Consider the following 22,614-nt stretch of genomic DNA (forward strand, 5'->3'; position numbering starts at 1 on the left):
TGACTGTTTATTAATCCAGCCATATCCAAATGTCCTGAATTCCTTCCAAACCTTTGAGCCTCTTATTTTTTATAAGGCTGGTGCCTCTGGGCAACCAAGAGCCAGCCAAGAGGAAATGCAGAGAACTGGGACTTTACCATGATAATACACGAGCACATCCCTAAGCCTCCCCTGTTAGCCTCTGCCTTTTCCATTTCCCTCTTTCCACACAGCACTGCTGCTGTAGACCTGCTGTGACAGTTCCAGGCCACATCTTTATAGCAAAGAAACCTAAGTTACTTTTATACCCACAGAAAAAGAAAAACAGCAATAATTTACAAAACTTGAAAAATACACTTAAACCTTAGAGAAAGTAGTGGGATCAGCCGAGCTCTCTCCGATCATTTTAGAGATTAGCCTCTAAGCCTGCTGAATGGTCTGTGGTAATCTTTTACAAGGCATTTCATAAGCAAACAACCCCACAGGCTATGCTGCAACTTTACACGAGGCTGCAGATTTGGAGAGAACTTTTTGGGACACACAGCTCATTCAAAACACAGTGTGCAGACTTAGACCCAAAGAGACTCTGATTTAATCCTGGGTTTCTCATCAACCCTCTGAAACATGACCTACCTCTTTAGCTGCTCCCAAGCCACCTCTCTCTAATTAAAGAGAGCTGGACTGTAAAATGCCACATCCTGTACCCATTTGGCTTGGCAGATTTAATGAGCCATTGTGGCAGAAACAAGGTAATGCCCTCAAGCCACTCAAGACTAATCCATTATTCCTTCCCCACTTCCCCCCCCAGTCATTCTACTAGCAAACTCACACCATCAGTTGCACAAATTGCTCTCTCCTTGAAGGGTTTCTGCAGACGATTTTTCTGACAGTTTTACATCTCTCATAACTCAGGTTAGCTGTGCTGTGGCAGCTGTGGGGCGGTGCTCTCCCACCCCCATGATAAATGCCCTTTTCCTAAGCAGATGCAGTTACTAATAGGTCAGCTCTTCTCAGTGTGGTCTGAAATGAAAGAGCTGTGGGTGAGGCAAAGGCTGAGCATCCTCCTCCTTCCCACTCTTCTGCATGGAGCTATATGAGGCTTGGCTGGGAAAGAATGATATAGATCCTCATGATCACATCTCTGTCATGCAAAGTTTGAGAGACATGTCTGGAGATCTTGTCACAAGCTTTCCTGTTTTCTTCCTCCTCCAGGCTGTGTTCACTAGCAATACTTTGAGAAACAGAAATGTTGGAAGGAGAACTAAATCTTCTTCTCTGACATTTCATTGTTTCTCATTAAATAGAAGAGAAAGTGTCATGATGGTTTGTAGGGATGACTTTTAGAAACATTTCTTGCACACTTTCCTACTATTTTGGCATTGTGATCTTAAATTGCCCTTTAATATCCTCCCTCCATCCACATACTTACATCTTTCAAGGATATGTCTACTTACCAGAGAAGCAGAATATGATTTTGTATAATCATGCAGTACTTTTGGGGTTTCTCCTGCCAAAGCTCTGTATTTTCTAGGCAGAAGTCATTTAATTGAGTAACACCATCCTATAGGACTTCAGCTTAAGTTTTTCTCAGATAAAGGCTGAAAAGCCACTCAGGTAGAGCTCAGGTCTGGGTTAACAGTCAGTGAAACAATGCAGGATTTCTTTCAGTCCTCTGCTCTGATTTCAATGTTGCTCAATTCCTGCTGCACCTCATTCTGTTCAGCTCCTCAGATTTTATGAAGGTGTAAAAATACCACATGAGTTGGAAATATAATATGGCATAAGTAATTCCCTCAGCATGCTCTTTGAGGGAGGTGTAGAATAGAAATTGGTCTACTGGCCACCATAAAATTTTTAAGAAGGAGAAATTATGTCATAACCACACTAACACTAACATGCTTTAAGATTAGAATTGTTCTGATCTGTTCTCTTCTGAAATAATTGCCTAGCTACAAACACTTCCACTACAGTGACTGTGTTTAGCAGAGCTTAACTTGTGCTCAGACAAGAAGAAAAAGGCTGGGAATTGTTTCTTGTTGGTGTAGAGTTCCATACCTTGTCTATCAGGAGAAAATGCTTAAGATAGATCTGGATCATATGGCACAGAAAAGACAACACCTATTAAAAATATTGCACAAAACACTACCAGGAGTTCAAGGAAGCCATGACATAATGCCAGTGTTTCTGTTGAATGTGAAGTACATTCCTAATGAACAGATTAATTTGAGGGATGTTTTTCTTAAATATCTGCAAACATGAGACAGGATCTTTCAGGATGATGCATTTGCTTCAAATGTTACCTCAGTACTGTCAAACTCTTTACTGAAACGTGACATTCTCAAAAAAAGAGAAATAAAGTGATCCTGCATTTAATGGAATATGAGAGAAGAATTACAGGTGGATGGCCAGTGGGAAAAACACAAGGTAAAAGCACACTGTCCATCCTAGAAATGCCTTAGAGAGGATGATTTGTGTGAAGCATAGCAGAACTGTCTTCTAGGAACTGGAAACAGAGTGCTTGACTGTGAGTATTTTATCATTACTTACAGGCTGTTACCGTGTTACCCCTTTTTCTAAGTGGGAAAAAATTGAAGATTCAAAGCACTGCCAGCACAGTCTTTTCTACCCACACCAAGCCCAGAGGAGTCATGCCAAGGACTGGGCTGTGTAAAGTAGCATGTTCTGGTGCCAGAGAGTACAAGGAGCCTCTTCAGCTTCCTTATTCACCATTTTCTTCCTTATTTCTACTCTTATTTTCCTAGGAGAATGTTTCCAGCCATGAGGGTGAAAATTACAGGCTTGGATCCCCACCAGCAGTATTATATTGCCATGGACATTGTCCCTGTGGATAACAAGAGATACAGGTAAGATTTTCAGGGGCAGAGGTAGGAATCTTGTACCAGCTTTACCTGTCAATGACAGCCTAGGACAGACACCTGCATTAAACACCATTGCAAACGTGGGCTGGAGGAGACCCTACTGATTAGACCAACATAGCAGATTTGACCAGCATCTTTAGACACAAACTCAGAGTTTTAATACATGCTCTTGCACTTTTGGAGTGAAATCTTTCTCTTTTCAAGTAGCAGTTTTTAATTGAGGAGATCTCTGCCATGCATTTCCTGATTGACACAATTAGCAATGACTGTCTGAGGGAACTGGAGTTATCAATGGGGGTTATCTCCAGGGGCTGAGTTACCTTACTTCCTCAAGAAAAGAATGGGCAAGGAGCAGCTTGGAACTAAGCCAGGGCCCTTCAGGTCTGGCCTGAACTGGATTGGGTGATTTCTGTTTCAAAAGTGCTCACTGTCCAGCACAGCAGCCTCAGTGAATATTGGTCCCTGACCTACAGTTTGGAGTCATTGAGAAACTTCCCACTGCTGAGCTGAAGACAGGAAGAGGAGATTTCTCTGATATTAATGGGCTTGTGATCTTAAAAAATACTCTGGAAAACTCATGATCCTCTGCATCCCAGAAAACTCTCTGGACTGACGTGATTTATGTATTCTTATTAAAAGACCCCTGAGAGCAGTCTTTCCTCCAAACAGTCTTGACTGAACCACATTTCAAGGATTCAGAATTGAACCTCTGCTTCAAATGCTAAATACTACATTTTTGTTCCCAAATTGTACAGAGTGTTTTCTCAGGAAAAATTCTTTTTTCCCTGGGAAAGCAGAAAGATAGTGTTTGATACTCAGCTGGATGTTTTCCTCTTTCTAAGAGTGTGGTTCTAGCAACACTGACATTGAAAATACATTTATTTTCTTGCCCTGCTTGGCTTGTGCAGCCACACAGAGCAAATTAACAGGAAAGTAAAAGACTCCTCATTTCTTTTTTCTTCCCCCCCCCCCCCCCCAATTTCTTGTGACAATACAGGAAATTAGTCACTGTTTGTAGGTAAAGACTGGAACATCTTAGCAGAGCTGAGTAGAGACCCAATGAAATGCAGCACAGGGCAAAACTCAGAGGTGTCAGTAGAACTGTTGGTGAAATGCCTTTGAGGGAAGGAGCTGCAGATCAGGAGAAAAAAAGTGCCTAGGGAAAGCTGTGGTAGAGAAATTTATGGTATATATAGGATGGCTAGAACAGGAACACAAAAATAACTTTTTCTTCTAATCCCAATGTATGTAATACTATATGGAATTTCCTTTTTTGCAACATTTCAAACCAGAAATTCTGTTTTATCAATTGTTTTACTGGTATCTATTAGATATTGCCCATTCTGGGTGAAGCCACATGTGTTTTCCAAAGTCTGGTATGAGATACAATGCAGATTTCCAGAAATTGCAGGGTATTTATTAATATTTTCAGAGAGGACTTTGTTTACCATATTTTCCAGCCTCTTACTCTGGCTCAGAGAGGGTTAAGGAGTTGAGAAGACACATGTGGCAGAGTTTTACAGGGAAAATAACTGCAAGGTGGTTTTAATAAGGAATCAAGTCTGAACAAGTGGCTCAGGGGTAATCTGGCTTTCATTTAGAAGGTAGGAGGTTGCAATAAAGCACATTCTCCCCTGACTGCAAATGAGAGCTTGGGGTGCATGAGGGTGGCAGGGGAGGGGGAGCCCTGGATGTGTTCCTGCAGTGGGTGAGTGAAAACCTCCCTTCCTCTTTCAGGTATGTGTACCACAGCTCCAAGTGGATGGTGGCTGGCAATGCTGACTCCCCAGTGCCCCCCAGGGTTTACATCCACCCTGACTCCCTGGCTTCTGGAGACACCTGGATGAGGCAGGTGGTCAGTTTTGACAAGCTCAAGCTGACCAACAACGAGCTTGATGATCAAGGCCATGTAAGTTAGAACTTAATCCTGGTGCCTGGTGCTGTCCTAGCCTTGCTCCTCTCAGACTCGAAAGGGTGCTGCTGCTGCTTTGATGCTCCTGTGTCCCGTTGGGCACACGTGTCTGTGGTTGCTTCCAGATTTATGGGGTTTTTTTTTGCTATTTCAGTGCTTTTCTTCAAAATGTTGCCTGATCCTATAAAGCACCTTTCTCTTTGCTCACAGCACAAACTTTGTTTCATACATGCTTGTAAGAAAGGATAATTTCTCCATATTAACTCTTACGCCATCCCTGCTTTCTTGTACCTCTGGATGTTGTGTAAAATATTTTTTGGGGAAAAAAAGATCCTTTTCCTTTGTTTTCTTTTCAGATAATCCTACACTCAATGCATAAGTATCAGCCTCGTGTTCATGTCATCCGCAAGGATTTCAGCAGTGATCTCTCTCCTACAAAGCCTGTTCCTTCAGGAGATGGGGTGAAAACCTTCAACTTCCCTGAGACTGTTTTCACCACAGTGACAGCTTACCAAAATCAACAGGTAAATCCTTCATGCTCCTTTTATGTTGTGCCTTCACAAAAATAATCAGTGTGCTCTTTGTGACTGAGACACTAACTTCTCTGAGAAGCATAGAAAAGTTACACTTTACAAAAAAAAAAAAAAAGAAAATAAAATGCTTGCTTGCCCTGGGGTAATGTGTAGACATGAAGTATCTAGCTAGGAAACCACCTTGAAGATAAGATGGCTGTAGCTTTTACTGTAAAATAAGTAACTAAGAGCAACTGTAAAGAGATGTGTTGTGTTCAAATTTCCTAGCTACCTCATGGTACAAAACTAGAATATCCTGTCCTCACTATAATTTTAAGGCAGTACAGCTATAACTCCAGATCAGTTCTCTCAGAGACAAAGCAGTTGGGGTTTTTATAGCAGTGAAGGAAAAAGTTTTGAAAAGGCCCAATCTCATCAGTTTGTTGACAAAAAAAGCCTTTGAATGCATGTATTGCATATAAACTGAAATTCTCTTGCATACATGTCTTGTGGGATAGGGGTCAGGTAAGGGGTCAAGTTATACACCTGAAATTTAGGAAAGTAAACTCCACTTCTGCAAGGAGATGGTCATTAGGATCTCCTGGGAGCCTGCCCTTAGGAGCAGGGCATGGAGCAGAGTAGAGGTTGCAGATCTCTAAGGAAGTCTTCCATACAGGCCAACAGCCAGCAACCCCCAGGAGCCAGAAATCAGACAAGAAAGTCAAGAGAGCAGCATGGCTGAGTAGGGACCTGCTGGGAAAACCAGATGGAAAGAAACAAATGCACAAGCAGTAGAAACAAAGACAGGTACCCTGTATAGGGACTGGGTGAGGAAAGCCATGGCAAAGCTGGAACTAGACCTGGTAAGGGATGCAAAGCCTAACAAGAAGGGACTCTACAGGTAAGTTAACCAGGAGAGGAAGTTAAAAGAAGGTGTACCTTACCTGGATGGGGACTGGGTAAACAAAATGCTTCCCACTGTAAGTAAGGATCAGAAAAGAAGGCATTGGGGTGACATAATTGCAGTCTTCCAGTACCAGAAGGGAGCCTACAAGGAAGATGGGGAGACTTTTTACGAGGGCATGTAGTGACAGGATAAGAGGAATGGTTTCAAAGTGGAAGAATGTAAGTTTGGACTAGATATTCTGAAGGAATTCTTTACTGTGACAATGGTGAGACACTGGTACAGGTTGCCCAGAGAAGCTGTGGGTGCCTCATCCCTGGAAGTGTTCAAGGCCAGGTTGGATGGGACTTTGAGCAACCTGGTCTAGTGGAAGATGTCCCTGCCCATGGCATGTGGGTTTGAACAAGATGATCTTTATGGTCCTTTCCAACCCAAACCATTCTGTGATTTTATGATAATTTGTGTTTGATTTGGGTCTTGCATAGTTCTCAGTAATGAGACTTAGTATTGACTTTAGATACCGTAAGGAAAAGATGTCACCACAGCAGGACTCTTTCTCTAGGGACCTTGACTTTGTTAGTGATCTACACTTTCTTAAACTAAACTTCAGTCTTCTGGGACTGAAGGACAGACCCCTATTAAATCAGCTTAAGGCAGATTGCAATATTTAACCAATTTTTAACAGTTGTGAATTCTAACAATTTAGTGAAATGTTAGAGTTTTTTATTTGGCAATGTATAAGAGAGCGCAGATGCAGATAGTGCTCCTGTGACTGCTTCATTTTCTTCCCATGACTCCCAGGTTTTATTCCCAGTCTGGTCCCCTTGAGCTGACTTAAGTCAGGATCCAATATGCATCAAAAACATTGCAACACACTGGTGGGTTTGCTATCATTGCAGTATGGGAAGCTTCCTCCCCCCCTTGTCCAAATGCAGATACTCTACAAATCTCAACTGTAGATCAGACAAAGAAGGAGGATAGGGAAAGGAGAAGAAATTACAGGAATTAAGCCTGTCATTCTTCCTTAATGACCAGAATTATAAGACATAATTACACAGGGAGGGAGATGCTAAGGGAGGGATCCCTGTCAGGAATCGGCACCATAACCTGCCTCACCATAAAGAAATGCTGACATTCTGTCTCTCTGAATTCCAGGTGTTTGGGGATTGTGTTCAAAATATCTGGGGGACACAATCCCATTTTCATAATACCAGTAAGGAGATTCTGGTGGGCTGGAGAAACACTTTCATTAAAACCAAATCTAAATCCCCTGAATCTGCCTGCATGCCCTCCAGTGGCTGCAGAGTGTTGCCTTACTGGGGGAAGTGTCTCTGGAAACAATTGTAAAATGTTAGCAAATCCACCACAGGGATTCCCTCTGCTGTAATTCCATCCTCCACAGAACATATCTGTCTCTGTACACACAAGTCCCAGGACAGCTGCAAAGTCAGGCTAGCGGAAATTAAGTTCACAAATTAAGCTTCTGCAAAAATAGGAGCTGCATTCCAGATCTGAGGTTAATATCCAGAGTAAGGGCTTGGTTCTGACAGAAGCAAAACACCTGCAAATCCCCTTCAGATCAGACTGTATTAAACTAGTCCCTTTTGAGCAGTTTCAGCAAAACCACCTCAAATTTGGTAGGTTCTGGAGATCTCACTCTTCTTTCATTCCAAACATAGAATCTTTAGGACAAGCTGAGGCTGGCAGAGGGAAGCTCTTTTGCTACACTGGGTTGTGGAATAGCCAACAGGGAGTATAACACCACAGGCTGCAAGGTCAAGATCCCAGTGTTATAGTCCGTACTTACCAACATAGAATTCATGCTTAAAAATAAAGCAGGAAAGCAGATTCCTCCAAAGCACTCAGTCTGGCTGCTACCTCCTTTGTTTAGAGGAGGGAAAAAAAATTGAAAAATTTACGGACCAGAAAACTCTTGAGGGCTGCCTTGATGCTGACCAGCACAACAGCAACTTGTATGTGTGACTGGGTGGCCACCCAACATTTTTGGGGGCTGTAGCCTGTGCTTTTCTTTTCAGCATTGTTTGAAAGTCCATGAGTTGCCTCCAGCTTCTGGATATCTGGAGTGTTGAGGCTGAGATAACTCAGATAGCAGCCAAACTTGAGCAGAGTGCCTGCTTCCCAAACCATGTAGCCATTGATAAATAACAGCTCCTGGGGCTTTGCACCTGGTGTACTTCTACTCCAGGAACAATTTCTCAGCCCCAGCACTGTGCCAGGTTTCCTAATGCTACCATGATTTCTGTCTCTGGTGACATGTTTTGATAAGCAGATTATCTGTTCGTGGATAATGGAAGGGCACATTTGACAGAGGTCTGGGGAAATAAGTGTGAAAGATCATTGTAGGGGTGGCTTGGATGAGAATAGAAATAATCCACAATTTTCATTTGTTGAAAGAAAAATAATTGAAAATATCAATTAATTTTTTTTTTCTTCCTTTTAGATCACCAGATTAAAAATTGACAGAAACCCCTTTGCCAAAGGTTTCAGAGATTCTGGGAGAAACAGGTAACAGAAACTTGTTTGTGTTTCCTCACTGATCTCTTCCCTCCTTTCCCTAGTGAGTGCACAGGGCAAATGTCTATGGTTGAGAAAGGTATTTTTTTATTTTAAAATGAGAAACAGAGATAGAAAAACAGGGGATTGCAGATTGTAAAACAGACAAATAGGTCACAGCTTAACACTGTGCAGAAGAATTATTCATTATTACATGTAAGGTTGGCTGGAGGACATTTTTAAATTTTAATTTTCACAGGTAATGCCAAAGCTTGGAGAGCAAATGCTTGCTTTATGTTAGGAGAAAAAATAAGTTTCTCATAGGTGTGAAGGATAAAAGTGCAAAAAATGTTCTAGTTCCAAATAATTTCAATTTTTATCCAGTGGTGTCCAATGGTTTCACTTTGACTGTGTTGCTTAATTTTGTCATGATTTTTATGGAAAAATTAAGTAGAGTGCCTTAAATATTATTAAGAAGAAATTATATTTTAACAGCACAGTAGTTAAAATGGAGCTTTAATCAATCCCCCCACTGTATTAGTAAAAGACGTTACAGAGTTATCGAAAAAAGGTAAGAAAATCCAAAAAAGTTTCAACTTTTTCTGCCGTTCGTGTATCCTACAGCAGAATGTGCAGCAGATGTAAATATTTCAGATCTAAATGATGTAGGTATCCTTTAAATCAGTGTAACAAAGGCTTTAAACCTTAATTATACAATTAGACATATATAACTACATTACAAGAAGCCTAGGGTTGTAAAGCAAAGCTCTGAGTGCGCAGACCAGAGTAAAAGTTGTGCGCATAGCCCTCATTTGCTGTCCCCATGGGTGCTGTAACTCAGTTTTACTTGCATGCTCCTGTTGTGTGTGTTTACCAGGACTGCTGTCTCCTTCATAAGGAGGTTTGGTGAGGTCAGTGCTCATGAATGAGCAGCTGCCCTGTGTTTTCCACCACTCACTTCAGTGCTACTCTCTCCATCATCCCAAAGAAGACATTCAAAGGACCTGAGCTCAGCTCCTCTGCTGTTATCTTACTGAATTTATGCATGAAGATGTTGCCACTCTCATTTAATCCCCACTGTGATCATCAGTTCTCCTTGAGGCATATGTGACTTTTATTCTGCTCTCCTCTCCTGTGTGGGGAAAGCAAAGTGTGTCCTGGGTACGAGATCTTCCCCGTGTGCACAGATACAGCTGCACCTGGGGGCTGGGTTTGGGAGAGGGATTGATACAGTTCCAGGTACATGGTGGGCTGCATTAATGTGGAAGGCATTAATAAGGTCCTAGCTCAGTGAATTTGGACAGTTTCCTGAAAAGGTTGGGAATTGCTGATCTCTGTAGCTCATTGATTTAAGAAAGGGCAGGAAATTGCTACACGGCTGCAGCTGTGGGGAGGGCTCAGTAAGGCTCTCTGCTGATGTAAAGAGGAATTAAAATCTTTAAGGTATTACACATCAAAGGGAGCAGCCTGAGGCTTTAGGAAGAAAAAAACAGGCAAAGGTATTTGCAAGCATATATAGCAGTCAGGCGCCTGCCTCACAAGCAGGGGTCTGGCTGCAGTTGCACTGCTGTTGTCAGCTACAGGCGGACACAAATGCTCAGCTGCCTCCTTCCCAGAGGACACTTAACACAGATATTCCCATAGGAGGGAGGAAAGCATTGAAGTCCAAGCTGTGTGTGGAAAGGACTTTTCGAATGGGACTTTCCTTAACTGTGCTGGATGGCTTTTCTCTCCCTTGTGAATCTGTAATCTCATTAGGATCACTGGTCAAAAAACAATTATGATACTCTGCAACTTCCCATGTCCTTCCCACAGTTCAGTCAACTGCAATGCCTCAGACTGGCTGGAGAAGGTCCTGCTGAAAATGAAAATTTCTCCTTTGCAAAAGAAATAGGGTAATTTGAAGAAGGGCCATTTGTGAATCAGCCAAGTGAGTAGTCATGTTCAAAAGGTTTTATGTATAAGGACTTAAAAGAAAAAATAAAGGTGTGGCAGCAGCAAGAGGCAGAGACACAGAATTCTGAGGCAACTCCAGGACATCCTATTCCAGAGACATTGGATACTGAGTCAGAGCCATGGTTATTGGCCAGGAAAGGATGGAGGAAAGAACTCCCAGGGACATGGTGGACGATAAGGAACTCTTAAGCCACTTCTTTCCTAGGATATTTCCTTTCTGCTTTATGTTGAGGCTCTTCCATTAAATGGAGATGGATATTTTTCCTCCACTTATTTATTGTTATTGTTTCATTGCTGTCTCCTGCTGCAGAAATTGTGGAGGCGACTGTTGTTTTTAAAACTAGCTTCCATTTTGAATCTTTCACTTCTGTCAGCATGCAGCCTGCCCCTTTATTTCCTGTGATCTCCCTTCATCAGTGCAAGAGGCTGCTAAAACCCTGCTGCTCTGGGGATACCCCATCATAGTGTGACTGACTGTGCCCATATGAGGGAGCAATCTTTTCCCAGCTCCTTTCTTGGATCTCTGTCACTTATTTTCATGAGTGTCTCTCCAGTCCTTACTGCCTCAGTCCTTGAGCTGGGAGAAGGAACACTGAGGTGTTTCAGAGGGAAGGATGAAAACAGCTCAGCAGCTTGCTAATGTTAAGCAGCCTTTGAGTGCTCAAACCATGTTAAGTAATGGAGTTTGGGAATCTAACCATGAGCCTTGTTGGATGGCAGAGGTAGCCTGTGATTGAAGGTCAATCCTAGTTAATGTTTATTAGAGAGTCTCTCTATCTGAGTTTTGGGCTTTCCTCACTTTTTGCAAAAGCACATAAAGTCTCTGTAGAAATGCAACAAGAGAAGTTCCTGATGTTGAAAGAGAAGTTTTCTGGTGGTGAAAGGATACCCACATAATGTATGAATAAGGCAGGTTATTACTTGGTTGCTTTCCTAAACTTCAAGAGATTGAGAAACCTGTTTTTGACATATGGAGCTCAGCTAGCCAAATGTTTGGGTGGTGAGGGTGCAGGTTTAATGCCACAGAGGTTATTTTTAGAGACTGGGTAAAGTTCATCTGACAGTGGGATGCTTGCAGCAGCTCCTTATCCAGGAGGAAGCCAGAAGGGAAAACAGTCAGGAAATTCAACAGGGTGATGGAAGAAAAAATCCCTAGGCTGAAGGAAAAGCCAGCACTTTCCTTTCAGATGTGGGCAGCTGAGGTGAATAAAAGTTGTTTGTTTGGAAGTACTCTTTGAGCTTTGTCTAGGATAAGAGAGCCAGGAGGACACTTGGAGCCAATAGTTTGGCTTCCCCAGCAAACAATGAAATGATGGCCTGAATCCTGTGTGCAGTGGAAATGGCAGGATCAGCCATATGGGATGGATTATGGAGGTGCACAGATAGCTCGTTTCATTTTTCAGACAATGGAACTGTTTCATTTATTGCCTATTATTAAAACTTTATAGCACTAAAAATAAAAGAATGAATGAAAAAGAGAGAGCAAATTTTGGATACCTTTTAAAGCACTGACCTTATTAAAAAAATGCTGGCAGTGAGACCTTCTGATAATTTTTTTTTTTACTTCCTTCATAAAGATGGTGTGAGAGGGAAGGGTTTATGGCCTGATAGATATTTTGAAGTTAATTTTTCAGTGCAGTTCCTTGGAAGAGAAAGTAGATGCCACATGGATAATGTTCAGCTCACTTGGTATCAGCAACCCTCAGCAAAGGCCCTCCAAATTTCCTGACATTTCAGAAACACTGAAAACAATTATTTTTTTGTCAACATTTATTATTGTCCCAAAATGTCTCTTCATTGGCCAGGTGGATATCCTTTTCCTTGTTAGGGGGTGGAACACACATACAGAATGGCACTCCAGTACTTCTGCTGACTGTGGGAGCACACCAATGTCATGAACTGCTACAGGAGAGACAGTTATTAGAGTTGACAGGGATTAAACTTCTTGATTCCCACCTCATCCCCTCAACATTTTCCTTCAAAAATAGGAATTCATCGCAGACAGAACAAAGGCTGGGGCTAGGGCTGTAAAATCAGTACACAAAGGTGGTGTGCCTTCTAACAAAGAGTTGTTTTTAGCACGAATGAATGTTTTTTCCTCTCCAAGACTCCGTTCATAGTGTGGTAGCTGCCTAGCAGGTTAGCACACGAAGGTGCTATCTCATGGGTCTTGTCTGATACCTAGAAGGATGTGAAAATTCAGTAAGGATGTGTTCTGCTTAGAAGCTGTTTCAAAAACACCCACAACATTCAACATTTTTTCTGCATGAAGAAAAAGAGTTCCAAAACCCAGACACCAAAGATAAAAAAAAGAAACCCACAAACTAATGGGGAAAAAAGGTTGATCTAGTATATAGAGGCTTAAATTTGTGCGTAGGAGAAGTGGACATAAGTTTGAGCTCTGTCACCCACATGCTCAGAGAGGATATTTTATACACGTGTTCAACATATGGAAACTTGTGGGAGTAAAGGATTCACATTTGGGGAAGGAAGAGCCAACTGTGGAGTTTGACATTCATTCTTCAGGTACCTGTGACACCACGCTGCCCTCAGCTTTGCAGGGCAAGGCCACACTGTTGCTGCCAGCAGGCACAGTGTGAAAGGGGACGGGTGGCAGGAGCTGTGTTCACAGCAAGGGGCATGTTGTAGAGCTGCTCCCCTGGAGCAGGAGGAGGTCGGTCCCTGTTGGTGTTGGCATCCTTCCTTCCTCTGACATGCAGGGCAGGAATAGAGCAGCTCTACAAGCTGCTCTGACACTCTCAGTGCTGCCATTTACCCCCTATCAGCCCACAGACGAGTCAAGTCCAACCCTTGAAAGCAATATATTATTCCCAATTTACTGTTTTATTTCTTCTTTTTATTATGTCTTGGCTATTCTTTTTTTTTTCCTTTTATTTTAGAAGTAGAAATTATATGATGCCTTTGAGAATTGTATTGATATAGGGGAAAGTGTTAAATGGAAAGCTAGAAACCTTGAATCGTGAGTCAATTGAAGAGCTGATCATGATGTAGGGAGAGGCAAGGGTAATAGATTTAATCTACTTTTACTGCCTCCATGAGCCACCTCCTATTAGGGACTGGATTTCACTGGAGGTGAGTTGTGAGAGCTAGAGCGCTGTGCTGGTGCAAAGTGAGGTTGTGCACCTGGGGATCTAAGGACTGAGCCAGACTGTGTGTCACTGCTCTCAGTAGTGTGGGGAAGCCTCCCTGCTTCCCCACACGATCCTGTGGCAGACACAGAGCAGCTGGAGTAGCACAGCTGGAAATTTCAGTCTGCATTTCTGATACATTACGTGGTTCTAATCATCAAGGCAAGTCCTTTCAACAACAGGTCTGGCTGCATTGCAACTTGCTCAGGGCATTTTATGCCCCCTGGATATACAGTACCCAGATATACAGAAAGTCTTCCCTCAGTGTTTGGGCTGGGGATCATTTCTTGAGGCTGCAAAAATGTACTGTTCTCTTCCTGGCTGTGTGTGTTGAGAAGCAGATGGAGTCTGAACATGTGTGACTTTCATACACAGGGAGCAGAGGAAATCCTGGGGGTGGTACCAGTAGTCAAAGGGCAGCTTCTGCACACAGAGCCCAGCTTGGCCGATGGGTTCAAATTCTGCCCTGCCTTGTTGCATCTGAGCTCCATGAGCTGGCAGAGGCCACTGTATTAACCAAATAGTTTTGTTGTAATGTGCTCAGCACTAGTGTGAGACTGCTATGCAAAGATGTCTTCTGTTTCTACTTCTAACAGCTTAGCAGCTAATAAACACCATGCAACAACCTCTCTTCTAAACCTCCTCTTAAAATACAGAGTTTGGTTTGCCAACTCCAATGTATTTAAAGCATCCAAGCTTCCGGGGAGACTTTGGAAAGTTAACTGAGTGAGTGGAGGCATGTGCAGAAAGACATTTTCAGAAGGAAAAGGCAGCTCCAGTGTCAGTTCAACATCTGATGAGCAGCTCTGGGGATGTTGTGCCTTTTGCATTGAAAGGGGATATGTTCTCGCATTTGATGAAGAATCTCTCCTGGTATTCAGTCAGTGCAAGGGCTGTAACCTACTGTGGGAAAACAGGCTGGGGAAGGTGAGGAATGGGGAACAGAGTACAACTTCCACTGAGGAGAGCTTTTCCTGGGAAGAAACTCCAGTGGGTTTGATAACACACCTGTGTCCTCACTGAGCCTGTGGCACTAAGAGACTTCCAGCAGAGCTAGGAGTTTGTGGTGACAACAAGAAAAAATCTGAATCCTCAGCCTTTCAAGAAGAAAAATTCTCACTTGGTTTTTGGCTTTTTTCTCTTTGATAAGTGTTTTTGGTGAGTTAGGGACCCAAAGCAGCTGTATCACTGACCTTTTAGAAAGAGCATCTTACACATTCTAGTCGAAGTTCAAAACCAAGAAGATTCCCTTTTTGATGGCTTCTCGTAGCACTTTGGAACAGTGTCCAGAACTGTGAAGTGGCAGGGAAAGGCAATTCACAAAATCTCTCTAATTGCATAGTCTGAGTCCCAGGCCTTCTTTATTTGCATCACAGCTTATCCAAAATTGTGGACGGCCACTCAATGATAAATTGAGTATGCCTTAAGGAGCTGACAGTCGTGCGTCCCCTGGAAAGCAGACAGAAGGCTTGAGATTCTTGCTAGAAAGGAAAAAGGCATTTATAGACCGCTAGGAACTTTTGAAATCCTGGGCTGGGGAAATTTCATTTTACTCTCGTGGTCAGCACCTGTGAGGGAAGACTCACTTGAGGAATTCACAGATGCCAGGTGACCTTTCAGTGGCTGCTGGCAGCTTGCCAAGCAAGGTCAGAGCCTTCTTTCCTCAGTGCCTGTATCCCCAGCTGGTGACATTCTTATTCACTCCTTATTTTCTTTCCTTTGCACAGGACAGGGCTGGAGGCCATCATGGAGACCTACGCCTTTTGGCGGCCCCCCGTGCGCACTCTCACCTTTGAAGATTTCACTACCATGCAGAAGCAGCAAGGTGAGTGAACAAAGAGATGGCAAGAAAGAGATTGCTCTTTCTCCTGTAGAAAGAGCAGGAGAAGAGGACATAAAAGCAGCAATGCACACACTTTGCTGTGCATCCAGCAAGTGGAATGGGGATGTCACACACATTGTCGAGGTCTTGGCTGAAGTGAGAGGATACAGAGCAGAGAGGGGGATGGAAACAGTGGGCAGTGTCTTATGAGGTGCAATGGAATCACTTGGGTTCCCTGGTCTCCCAAGAGCTAGAGTCCTAAGAGCTAGAAGGAGGAGCAGGAAGCATTGTAGGGTTGGGCAAATCAGCCCAAGTACACAGCATGAGTTAAATGTGAAGAGAACACAGAAAGACTGAGGAAATTCTCAGCCATGTTGTTCTCCATTTACAGTTTACATTTGCCATTTGTATGCAAACACAAGGGGAAGTAGTGGGGTGGGGGTGGGATTTGCCCTCTGGAAGTTTTAGGAGACCAAGAATATGTCTCCCTTTGGGGTCATGCTACCCTGATTTCAAAACACAGTGGCCTTGCTGGAGACACTTTCTGCTAGTAAGAATCTGGGAGGAATTATTGGATAGGCCAAGTGTTCATGCTGTGTCTTTTCATAGCTTCTGCCCTTTACATATCTCATTAGTTAAGTAGGGCTTTCATCTCTAGTTTCAGGCCATGTTGCTATTTTGCTTTTTGCAGAGGTAGGTCTTTCCCATTCACTTTAGTGCAGCTATTTCTAGTTAAAAGCAGTGATCACTGAGAAAGAGTTATCAAGGCAGCAGCCTGATACTTTTTTTTTATTACAATGTACATGCAAGAAAAGAAGCAATTCAAAATGGTGTTCAAATGTGACACCAGCAAAGGTAAGCAATCAACACCAAATGCCTGCCCTGTGTAGCAGATCTCCAGCCTCTCATATTCAGTCTTGACATCACCCCCAAAACTTCCCTCCAGATCTTGAATCCACCTAGGGATGGATGGTGTGTTCTCCTCAAGATGCAGGGAAGCAGTGGTGGCTGTTGGGGTTGCCCATCACTGAGGCAGAATCAGAAGAGTGTTCAGCTGAGGAATCTCTTCTTGCTTGTTGACTGTCCCCATGCCAGTTCCACATGCAACACCCCAGGGCCCAGGTCATCTGCTAAATATTTTTTCTGATGGCACAGCACAGAAGTAGGACAGAGCACCCTCCAGTCAGCTCTGTTAGACTCCCCATGCATGGTCTTCACCTGACCACCCAACTCCTCTTGAACAGCACAGCATGGGGCAGGAGGGACTTTGCACAAGCTCAGGGGCTTGTGTCGAGGAGCACTTGTGGTGGGGCACGTGGTCAGAGATGGGTTAAAGCAAGGATTTAGAAATGTTTTCATCACCCACCTAAATAGAAACATAACAGCCTCTCCTCCTGGTCACAGTCACTGAAGCAGCCTCTCTCCGATGTCTCACCCCCTATCCGGGCTCGCCTGCCTCCCTCCCCTCAGTTATCAGATAACATCCTAGTGCCTGGTCCAACTACTGCTTACGTGGTAAGGTAATATTAGGAAAGGAAAATATTTAATGTATTTTTAGCTTGTTATAATATAGTTAGGCAGCTGAAAAGCCAGAAAGCAGGCCAGTACTCTGTAACCAGCAGGCCCTGTGTGGACCACCACCACTGCACCAGAGACAATAAAGCCTAGGGCAGCCCTTAACTGAAGCTGTGTTTACAGGTTGATCTCAAAACCTAACAACTTGTTACAAAAGGGTTTTTGAGCTCAGCATTTAGCCATGTGAAATAATAAATCAGAAATATTCCAACCCTCATAGTGCTCATCTCTCCGATAACTGCTGTAACAAGCTGACCCCAGTCTCAAAAACAGGTGGAAAGCTAAGGTACAAACGTGCTCTATTTTAATTTCTGGCTGCTGGGACAGCCCCCTAAGGCAAGGACAAACATGCTGGTATGGAGTCCTTGGAATTGCTTACAGAAAGAGAAAAAAATGCTGAGGTGGCTTTAAGCCACATGTGATTCCTCCCTCCAAATGTAAGACAACCAGGATATATCGTGCTCACCCCTCTTCATCTCCTTGCTTTCAAGCACATGAACTGGGTGACAGGTGAGTAAATCACTGTTGTTTAAGAGCTGACATCAGCATAAGCCATTGAACCTCAGATCCTCTGAGATTTTACATAGATGTGACTTGCCCCAGCGTTTCCTCCTCACTCATCTGGAGCTTCAGTGCTCTGAGCTGCATGGTGTCATCTCATACCTTTATATATTTGTGAATTAGAAACTTTAAGGGGTTTTTTTTTGGTTTCATAAACTGATATTTTAATTCCAGATCCCACTGGTTTCATCAAAGCTGGGTGGATATGTGACATTTCTGAATAAACATTTGAGGACATGCAAGCTTTCCTTTTATCCTCTGAAATGTTGGGAAATTGCCTGGGGGCTACGGGAGACTTTTGGGAGTAGAGGTGTGCACTGCAGCTAAAGAGGAGTGAGTTCTCCCTGCAGAGAGATGAGATGAGGGCAGCAAGAGTGGCCACATGCCTAGGACTGATGAGGAGCAAGCCATGGTTATCCAGCCTATGAGGAGAGAGGGAATAGATAAAAGTACTAAAATAAGATACTGTCTGTGGTGATAGGAAAAAGTACAGTAGGTTCTAGTTACATTAAGTTTAAGGATGTGCTGTAACAGTTTCCCTGTGGGAACTGTGGAATTCAGTTTCGATTTTCTAGAGATGGATTCATCCTACTGTAACAGGAAAAATTACACTTTCAGGGGCAAAAGTTTGGGGCATCAGCAGCATAAATATGGTGTCTTCCTTCCTTTCAAGCTAAATTTTTCTGTGCTACCTGAATTTTCCAAGATAGTATTGCCTAACAAATCCAACTGAATTATTTGGCCAGGTTAGAGATTTGACTGATAAAAATAACTGTATAAATGTGATGATTTTTTGGAGAGCATTTAATTTACTGCCACATGTGCCAGTTTCGAAAAGCTAGTGTATATTCTGAAATGAGGAGCTGACTGATCTCCAAGCTGACAACTACAAATATGCCCTCCTGTAAGGACAATCCTGGTATTACTCTGCAGTCTGGTTCCAGCACTAACTTATCCAGAGCTAAATGAATTAGTGCAGTTCCTAAGAGGCACAAACCCCAAAAATACTGCAAAATGGTCAGTAGTGATGGGGACAGAGGAAGCAAGGGCAATAGAGATTTCTTGGTAAACTGCAAGCATGCAAACATGCTTCATTCAAGAGACTTCAAGTTTTCTGCTCTAACTAAATGCTTATTCCTTTTTGTGGGGTGTTAAAGAGCTAAGGACAAATTTCCCCTCATCCACCTTCTTCATACATTTAATTGTTTACAGGTTTTTATCTCCCCCTTCTGTGCCACTCAAAGTGAATAGAACCAATAATTTAATTTATCTTTTAGTGGGAACTTTTCCAGATTCTTAATAGTTTCTTTAAATACAAGTCTGCACAGAGTATTCCAGACACATCTATGTGATACAATTATCTAAAGATACTACAATTTTTTCCACATTATCCTTTCTGCCATTTGACCTACATCCTAGTGCTTTGCTCATTTGTTTGGCCTAAGCTTTATGTGGAGCAAGGGACACACCAAAATCGATACTTGGTGTGCTGGATGCAGCTGTTTCATGCAGGGATTGAATAACTTTCTAATCTGCACAATGATGGGTTTCAGCTGCCAGGCAAACTGGAGGGTTTGATGTTGCACCCAGTGGCAGATACCTGCTGCAGCTGAGTCCTGTGGTCCATGAGCTTTAGTTGCACGTGTTGCATTGAAGGGCAGCACATCAGCAAGTCCTGGCAGGTCTGTGACCTGAGTGGTCACCATGTTGTCCCACCAAGGGAAAGAACATGCTGCTACTCTTAGCGAAATCCCCTGGCTTGAGAACAAAACCTCTCTTTTGGAGTGCGTAATCCAAAAGTATCCGCAGCTTCGCAAGAGTGAGCACCAGGCTGGACACAATCACAGCAGATCTGCAGCCAGCTTTGAAAGAAAGAAGCCCCCCCTGAGAAAAACCTTTGCACGAAATACTCCAAAAATGGCAATCCAGGAGCAGCTGACCTTCTGGGGAACGGTATCACCCACACTGCAGTCTACTTACTGCTGGTGAGAAAGGGGGCTTGGGGTTATTGAATGCATATGGCAGTGAGACGTGCAGAAAGCCAAGAATCTATTAAAGCCTTTAATTGGAATATGTTTTCAAAATTTAGATTGAACCTCATCCAGATTCTCATTATTAAAAATTTGTGGCTCGGTTTCTTGATTTAAAAAGGGAACATAAAAAAGAAAAAAAAAGAGGGAGAGAAAAAAAGAAAATCAGAGTTCCAGTAACTCTGCATTATGTCACTAAGAGTAAAAAGAGCTGTTGCTGGCTCATTTGTGATATCCAGTTTCCCACATGATATGGTGATGAGCAGATCATTATCAGTGACTCTAAGTTTTGTGAGGACATAGAGACTAAAACGGCAGTATTAGAAGAGTGATGAGTATCTAATCCTTCCTACAAAAGCCGATGGCTTATCAAGAAATGAAATCAAAGCTACCCTGGCAGTTGGTAGGAAGAAGTACCTCCTAAGTAGAACTTCAGGACCAATGTGACAGTCACATGATGTGATCTATCACTAGGCTTGCAGCACATAAAAATTCACTTTGTCATTAAATTATTGTTTTGATGCATGAATAACAAATCCACAAGAGTCAAACATCTTAAACATGACTGGTCAGCTCTCAGGGCAGCTTTCCTTCCAAATGGGCTCTTTTCTTGAAAAAGTGCTTTTGCCAGGGATCCAACTAAGGGTAGATGCAGTAGATTCAACCTCTTCTCCATCAGCTTGAGCATCTGCATTGATCTTGGACAGGAGGTAGAGAGTAGAGAGCACACCTCCTAGAGGGTCTGCAAAATTGGCATTAATGGCTCTTGAGATCAGCGTTGGAAATCATCTACAAGGGTGCTGTAGGGAAAAAGGGCTGTGTTCCTTGCTGGTGAGACAGCTGGTGCTAGCTCTAAAGCAGCATGCATGTACAAACTGATTGAGTACAGGTCCCACTGTCCACTTCTGAGAGGGGAATATCTTAACCCTGCAGACTTGTGTCAACAAGAATACGCACAAAAGGCTCCCTCTCCTCGGTGTGGAAGAGATTCAAAGGTCTCATTTAGTGCTGGAAAGGAACAATGTTTTCTTGTAGCAACAATGTTTCCAGACAGACCCTAAGTCTGCATGGGCTATCAGCAGATGTGAGACAGATACCCCGAGCTGAGTTGTTGCTGCTTTTCCAGCTTCTCTGTCTGTAAACATTACCCTTTCTGGGCAGGCATCACCTCTCTCTTGCCAAAGTTTGTCTGTACTGCCTGTAACTTATTCAGTATAATACTCTTCCCCCATAGGGGTGGTGCTCAGAGAGGTGCCCTGATTGCACCCATATGAAAACAAAATCCTGAATACACAAGTGTGTACTGGTGTCAAGTGGAAGGAAGAATGAGCCCTCCAGAACTTCATCTGAAGGCATCACAGGCACCTGGAGGTAGAAAGAAGTATATAACTGTTAAGATCCTTTTGGCTCTATCTGAGATCCTAGACCCCAAAAATAGTGTCTCCCAAAAGAGTGGAGCTGTTTATGCCAAGGGAGGTTGAACCACCTACAAATTCATCTGATTGGTCCCTCGTCTCCCAAAGGCAGTCATCAGTTCTGTCAGCAACGCCACCAGGATAATCTGGATTCTGCTTCCCTTTCAAAATCAATTGCGAACAGTCTAGGCTATTGGCAGAGGTCAGATAGCTGGGTGTGGACCCAATTATCTGCTTGATTCTTTTGACCTTGAAGAGGAGATTGGAAACAGAGCATTTGTTGCCAGAGTTATTGGGATCAAGCGCTGGTTTCTGCTACATACTTGCAATGGCTCGTAGATTGCCTCATTTAAACAAAGCACCAGGGAAATACAGCATGGATTTAAGGGGGAAGTATGTACTGTCCAGCTTCTTCTAGGTTGAGCTGCAGATCATTCTTCTTAAGAGAAGGAACATTTTTGGCGCATCACTGGAAATTAAAATGCCCTCCCAGATGTGACACAGGGAGCTGGAAGTCAAAGCCTGTGCCACTTCCCAATGATCTGAAAGGAGCCTGAAGTGCTCTGTTACTCCAGAGAGGTGTTTACCCTGAGTTCCAGTGACTGAAGCCTAACTCTTTGTTATCTGCTGAGTGGTGTTCAGATTTCACATGAATGACTAGAGGTGGGCAATGATACTTTGAAGATTTGAATGGTTTCCTAAGAGTTGCACATAATTTTCTTATTAATAAAAAATTACATGTTCCTTGAACTCGCCGCAGTACTTCAATGTTTTTCCTCAGCTGTCTTGGTGCTCTGGATATGGATGGGAATGAAAATCACATCTCCTGAATCATACTCTTTGTCCACATTAGAAAAGAAGGTCGGTTTTTACCATTAGATCTTGAAAATATTTTTTTTCTTGGAGGATGACTGAGGCAAGTTAGAGATAAAACTTTCTGACTGCTCAGTCTGCCTAGAAGAAATTTGTAAGATGTAAGGGGAAGTAAAGTATTATTCTGAATTGTTCTAGATCTACCATTAATTCCAATGATTCTTGTAATTTGAGGCAAACTTATTTAAAAAGTCCTTCTCTATAATTTGCTAACCTTAACCAAAATTTCCTTTCATTCCTCACTTTTGTGCCATACAGTACATACTTTCCCCCTTAAATCCATTGCTGTAATTATCTTCTTTTTTTTATGTGCTCTGTGAGCTGTATCCCAAAGAACTACAAAGCACTCTTTATGTTTCCTCTACAACCCAGCAACTTGGCACGCAATAGGAGTTGAGTCTCATTTGGGCCTTTTAAAGATTTTACCAGCGGATTCATAATTTGATAATTGGCCAAGGGCTCTAGAGAGAAAAAAGGCAGCTACACTCTCTGAAGACAGAAATGGCTCTCATTCCCATGAAAGTGGGAAGTTT

At 42.9% G+C, this 22,614-nt stretch overlaps 1 protein-coding gene across 1 annotated transcript in view; it reads left to right on the plus strand.

Annotated features, from left to right (window-relative positions):
• TBX15 (T-box transcription factor 15) overlaps positions 1–22,614 on the plus strand; it is an 89,581-nt gene that overhangs the window by 57,690 nt on the left and 9,277 nt on the right. The window contains exons 3-7 of the mRNA XM_036406789.2: positions 2,742–2,843; positions 4,596–4,767; positions 5,127–5,294; positions 8,648–8,712; positions 15,533–15,630. Of these exons, the coding sequence (XP_036262682.1) occupies positions 2,742–2,843; positions 4,596–4,767; positions 5,127–5,294; positions 8,648–8,712; positions 15,533–15,630 (605 nt within the window). The remainder of the gene's footprint in view (positions 1–2,741; positions 2,844–4,595; positions 4,768–5,126; positions 5,295–8,647; positions 8,713–15,532; positions 15,631–22,614) is intronic.

Source organism: Molothrus ater, chromosome 2 (genome assembly GCF_012460135.2).
Source record: "Molothrus ater isolate BHLD 08-10-18 breed brown headed cowbird chromosome 2, BPBGC_Mater_1.1, whole genome shotgun sequence".
NCBI classification, from domain to species: domain Eukaryota; kingdom Metazoa; phylum Chordata; class Aves; order Passeriformes; family Icteridae; genus Molothrus; species Molothrus ater.